Source organism: Mastacembelus armatus, chromosome 14 (assembly GCF_900324485.2).
Source record: "Mastacembelus armatus chromosome 14, fMasArm1.2, whole genome shotgun sequence".
Lineage (NCBI taxonomy): Eukaryota > Metazoa > Chordata > Actinopteri > Synbranchiformes > Mastacembelidae > Mastacembelus > Mastacembelus armatus.
The window spans coordinates 18241740-18248011 of record NC_046646.1 but is presented as its reverse complement, the minus strand read 5'-3'; the positions used below and the strand labels follow the sequence as shown (position 1 = coordinate 18248011).

The following is a 6272-nucleotide window of genomic DNA, read 5'->3' as shown; positions in this document are numbered from 1 at the left end:
CGCTGGAGATGACTCAGGGAACTGCTGTGGCTCGAGGAGCAGAGGCGGCTGAGGCGGCTCTGGCTCTGACTCTGGCGGCTGAGGAGGCTCTGGGAGCAGAAGCGGGTCCGGGAACTCTGGGAGCAGAGGCAGGTCTGGGAACTCTGGGAGTAGAGGGGGGTCTGGGAACTCTGAGAGCAGAGGCGGGTCCGGGAACTCTGGGCGTAGAGGCGGGTCCGGAAACTCTGGGAGTTTAAGCAACTGTAGGGGCTCCGGAGGTGATGACTGGTGAGGCGGCACTGGAGGCGGCAACCGGCGAGGCGGTACTGGAGATTCAGGTATCTGTGGTGGTACTGGAAAACGTGGTGCTGGAGACTGCAGCGCTGAAGAGGGCGGTAGCTGTGGGGGCATGAGAGGGATCCCGGCGGTGGAGACTTCGTCAGGATACGGCGACTCTTGGGCTGGTCCTTTACGACGGCGGCGACTCAGTCACTGTCGTTGAGACTGCAGGTCAGGTGGGTGTGGGGGCACCAAGTGCTGTGGCAAAGGAGAGAGGCGTGACGAGGAAGACTGGCGTGGCGAAGGACCATGTTGTGGCGATCCTTTCTGTGGCTGTCCTCCGGGCCTCTTTGCCAGACGGGTACTGCGGAAGGGGTTTCGGTGGGAGTCCCCGATGAGGATCCCGGAAGACGAGCAGCGGGGAAACTCAGTTCTGGCGGACCTACCGCGGGATTTTGGCGGTGACCTCCGAGGAGGCTGTGGGTACGGTTGGCGGAGCTGTGGCTGAGACAGCCGGGCAAACGGCAGCGGAGATGGTTGGGGAAGCGGCTGCGGAGACGGCCAGGAAAATCCAGGCTTGGGAAAAGGGTAAGGAGACCTCCTCCTGTTTGTTCGGTGACGGTCCGATCTTCTGTAACGAACGCCAGAGGACACAGGTGTAAGGAACATATTCAAAGTCGTTTATTAGTTCTTAAGTTACGAGATCGAGGGATAGAAGTGAGGAGTGTGCCTTTATGTGGTTGTGCAAATGAGGTGCAGGTGATTGTGGTTTAGGAACAGGTGGAGCTGATCACAGTGATTGTCAGGGAGGAGAGCCTGGCGGCTCCGTGACAACAGCTGACTGATGGGAACTGTTTTAAAATAAACTCACCTCAGACAGTAACAAGTGTGCAGTTTCCTGAAGTGAGTTGTACTGTGACAGACCTGCCATTTATATTGTATCCTCTGTCATTGTGAGACAGTAAAAAAAAAGAGGTCACTGTGTCACATCATCATGAATTACACATTGTTTTTAAACAGCCTTTACGAAAAGAGTGGTGACATCCTCATTAAATGGTGATTCAAAAGAATACGTTTTTTGAGTGTGTTTGAGCCGAATTACCTATAGCATTGCCCCCTGTGGATCTTATTAATTCTGTTAGTTTTGGGTTGTATTAGTTAGAAGGTTTATCTCAAGAGGTCCATGAGGAAACTCTCTCTTCTAACTCTAGTCCGATCTGTAGTCATTATAATGCCAATATAGTGCACATGCACCCTTCACAAATCCTATAATGTAATGTGATTCCCTTTTTTCTATTCTGCAGAGCTTTTACACAGAGGCTTTTCTCTAAAACACAGTCTGTGGAGTTCAGCTATGTCTTTCCTCACGGCTGTTCTCAGCAACTCAGTCACCATTCAACATCTAGGTTTTGGGACCATTTTCAACATTTGTAAATAAAGTTATTTCAATGTAACAGCAGCTATAGCATATTTTCAAACATTTGCTTTTTTAAGATTTCATGCATTACAAGTCTGTAATTTAAGTCATGTATGCTTTTATTCTTCTCATACAATGAATTCACAGTAGCAGAGACGTCTCAGCTCAAATGTTTGAGGAACTAAGAAAACAAGCGAGAAAGTGTCCACATGAGAGAACAAATTTAGATGAGAGGATGAAATTGTGATGTCTGCCCTTTAGTTGGTTTGTGTGTAGAGTTGAAGTTCTACCATGGATTCATTAATCAACGACAGCACTACATGGTCTACTTAACAGAATAAAGTTTCATTTATTAAATTCTGGATCAGAAGATGTTTTCTATCTGGTTTCTTAATAGAAAAAAGGGAACAGTCTATCAAATTAATATACCTCTTTCATATATATGCTTTGCTCACCTGCCAAAGCATGGCTTTCATGCAACAACGTAATAAATGATAATTACTGATGTTTGAGAAACCGAGATTTCTGGCTCCTTGAATAAAAGAAATTCACCTTAGACATTTAAAGACACAACCAAACCTACTGAGCTTAAGGATGTGCTCTCACTTGTGAATTTCAAACAGTTTAGGTGATTCATTTAATTGGAATGTACAAGTACACTCCAGTTTTTAGCACCCAGTATATAATTAAGAGGATATGTCATTTCTGATATGTATGTAAACTGGGAAAAAATACAGACACCAATGAATTATCATTTTCAGACCTTTCACCAAAAAGTAAAACAATTTTGAGCTTTATAAAGGGATATTGTATTGAAATGATTTTAAATACATAGGTGTGCCATATAAACTGTTCAGTGAGTTTATGTAATCCAGTGACGCACAAACCACTAGATGGAACAAGCCTACTAGAACTGCAGCTAATTCCATGTTTCACCTTAAGCTTCAGTGTCCTGTTTCAAAAGACCAGAGTGGAAAGTAACATTTATTTAAGTACTGTACTGAAGTGCAGTTTTGAGGTATCTGCACAAATTTCTGCTACTTCATATTCATTACATTTCAGAGTCATTTTTTTTTTCATCTTTACTGTACTACATGTTTTGATGTTTTACTTTTGAGAACCAAATTAATACTACACTTCAGCTCAGCTTTTAATAAGATCATTCCACAGCAGCTAGTGGAAAAGCTGATGGTACCAGGTGTGGACACTGCAAAATGCAACTAGGTGCTCAGCTTCCTGACAAAGCAGCAGCAGGCAGTCAAGGTGGGCAGTCACACATCAGGAGCTATCTCAGTGAGCACAGGCTCTGCCCAGGGATGTGTCCCACTGTTGTTTAGCCTGCTCACACGACTGTACAGCTAGATCCAGCACCAACCATATTGTTAAGTTGGCGGATGACACAACACTGGCAGTTTATCACCGTTCTTATGTATTGGTACAACTTTGGTGATTTTCATATTAGTTGGAAATTTTGCAGTTTGAAAAGAAAGATTGCAAATATTTCATGGATTACATTTTTAATTGAATTCATATTCAGGCCATCACAATCAACTCATGTTTTATTACTGAATTTCGAGGCATAATTTATGATTTTACAAGGTTGAGGAAAAACAAGGTTAAATTCCTACTTTTATAGTCAGCACATTGTCCTTGGGTGTTACCAGATTAATCAATTTTATCAGTCAGTTCAAGGCCAATATTAACAAGAAGTAATTGTTGAAATGATTAACCACATCATTCATGTTATCTACTATTTTTTCGTTAAGTTGATTCAGCCATATTTACTCTATGAGACAAATGAGAATTGAGCTATTAAAAATTTGCCAGTATGAAATTTCCAAAGGTTTTCGTACTGTTTTTTCATTTAGATTAAAACAGTTATATTTAAAAGAATGTAATATTTTTATATGGCTTTAATAATTAGCAGTGTATAGTCATAACTTATTCATATCTCTGATTTCATGTTGCTAAACAGATCATTACACAGCTACTCCAACAGCAAAGCACAATGTTGATACAGTAACACCATATAATAAGTACAATACAAAAGCAAACATGCATTACTTGCTAGTAAAAAGTTCACAGTAAAATCTTATGAAACACATTCATGCAGATTTAACACTGTTATGTCCATACAGCAGTTATAATGAGGTCACCTTGTTCGATAAGATTATTTTGTTCACCCTATTGGTTTTACAAAGTTTCCTGATAGAGTTCAGCACTTCTTCTGTCTTTAAAGAGTATATAATAGGATTGAGCAAAGCTGGTATGGTGTGTGTTAAGGTAGAGTTTATGATCCTGGCATTAGGATGGAGGTAGGAGGTCACTGCAGCTATGTTGGTGCCCAGAAATGGTAAGTAAAAAATAGCCACAAGAATCAGGTGAGAAGTACAAGTTTTCAATGCTTTCACTCTTTCTTTTGCTGATGCTATTCTGGTCAGAGCTATGGCAATGCAAACATATGTCAATGCTATTAATATAGGAGGAAGACAAATGACAACTATAAATACAACCCATGCCATTATGTTATTTAAAGATGTGTCATTACAGGCCAGACGATATGTTGGTCCATGATCGCAGAAAAAGCTTTGTATGAACAAAGATCCACAGAAGGAGAGACGATCAAGTAGCCCAACCATGCATGATATTAGACTCAAAGAAACTACCCACATTAACAGCAGCATTGCAGCAATAGCTGGTTTAGTCACAATACTATGGTACCTTAAAGGGAAGCAAATTGCTATAAATCTGTCATATGCCATAGTGACAAGTGTCCATGACTGCACACTTGCAAAGAACCAAACAAAGAACATATAACTTAAACAAGCCTCATAGACAATGTATCTGTTGTCAAACAAAAATGTGTCTAAGACTTTTGGGATGAGAGCAGTGCTCCCACACAAATCTGTCAAAGCCAGGTTGAACACAATCATGTATTTAGGAACATGAAGAGTCTTGACCAGGAAAATCAACGAGAGAAGGAGAACATTCCCAACAACAGTCATGATATAGACAAAACACAGGAAGATATAAAAATATGTAACATGAGGGATGTTAGAAAATCCACTGAGATAAAATTTTGCAGGACGAACAAATGTGACATTAGATGTGGTAGCAGCTTTCTTGTCTGATGACATTGTTTCAACAAGTGTAAATGTAGAAAATTATACAATATATGATAAAAAATGAAACAGCTGACTGATGGGAACTGTTGTAACCAAACTCACCTCAGACACTAACAGGTGTGCAGTTCTCTAAAGTGAGCTGTACTATGAGAGACCTCTCATTTTTTCCTTTCATTATGGGACAGTACAAAAAGCAGTGTCACACAATCGTAAATTAGATATGGATAATCTACAACTGTGTCATGACTACTAACTGCATAAATATACAGACTAGCTTGAAACAGTTTTTTTTTACACTTTTCATTGTGATATTGATAATATAACCTTGACCCATTGGCTTCAGTTACTTGTCTAAGAAATAATTCCTTAACGCCTCCCTACTAACCTATATACTGGTCTATTAAAACTTAATATGTTCTGAGGCCACCCAAAGGCTCATAGGTTTTACATAATATTTTTATATGCCTTCAATAATTACATATACACAAAGTACTAATAAATCAACAGTTAAAGATTTTGGTGTACTTTGACAAACTGATACATCATGTAGTGTAGAGTCAACATTTATTTCTCTGATTTCATTTTGCAAAGCACTATAAGGTCATGGCAAAAAAAAAAAAAATACAGTGACTGATACAATATCACATTAACCACAATAATTACATCTCCATGAATTATTAAAACAACAATTAATGTCTTATTTCCAAAATATTGATGTCTTAAGCAGTGTAGAGTCATAATGTATTTGAATCAGTGATTTAATTTTGCCAAAAGGATTATGTGAATACTGCAACAGCAAATTTTAGGAAATGACAAAATGCTACCTGCTGACGTAAATGTTGAAGTAAAATTGTAGTAATTGCTAGCAAAATTTTAGCAACAAAAATGTACACAATTATGCAATTTTAATAATATTCGATATGTCAGCATAGCAGTCAGAAAGAGGTCACTTTCTGATGAATCCAAGTTCTACCATGGATTCATTAATCAACGACAGCACTACATGGTCTACTTAACAGAATAAAGTTTCATTTATTAAATTCTGGATCAGAAGATGTTTTCTATCTGGTTTCTTAATAGAAAAAAGGGAACAGTCTATCAAATTAATATACCTCTTTCATATATATGCTTTGCTCACCTGCCAAAGCATGGCTTTCATGCAACAACGTAATAAATGATAATTACTGATGTTTGAGAAACCGAGATTTCTGGCTCCTTGAATAAAAGAAATTCACCTTAGACATTTAAAGACACAACCAAACCTACTGAGCTTAAGGATGTGCTCTCACTTGTGAATTTCAAACAGTTTAGGTGATTCATTTAATTGGAATGTACAAGTACACTCCAGTTTTTAGCACCCAGTATATAATTAAGAGGATATGTCATTTCTGATATGTATGTAAACTGGGAAAAAATACAGACACCAATGAATTATCATTTTCAGACCTTTCACCAAAAAGTAAAACAATTTT

At 39.0% G+C, this 6272-nt stretch overlaps 1 protein-coding gene across 1 annotated transcript; it reads right to left on the bottom strand.

Annotated features, from left to right (window-relative positions):
- Positions 1 to 3816: 3816 nt before the first annotated feature.
- LOC113142556 (olfactory receptor 1468-like) lies at positions 3817 to 4818 on the bottom strand. Its single transcript, XM_026327593.1, has one exon. It carries the CDS (start codon positions 4810 to 4812, stop codon positions 3817 to 3819), a length of 996 nt encoding a protein of 331 aa, XP_026183378.1. The 5' UTR covers positions 4813 to 4818.
- Positions 4819 to 6272: the final 1454 nt, after the last annotated feature.

What these genes read in the sequence shown, in the direction of transcription:
- LOC113142556 (XM_026327593.1), bottom strand. Translation starts at nt 4,812, where the DNA reads ATGTCATCAGACAAGAAAGCTGCTACCACATCTAATGTCACATTTGTT.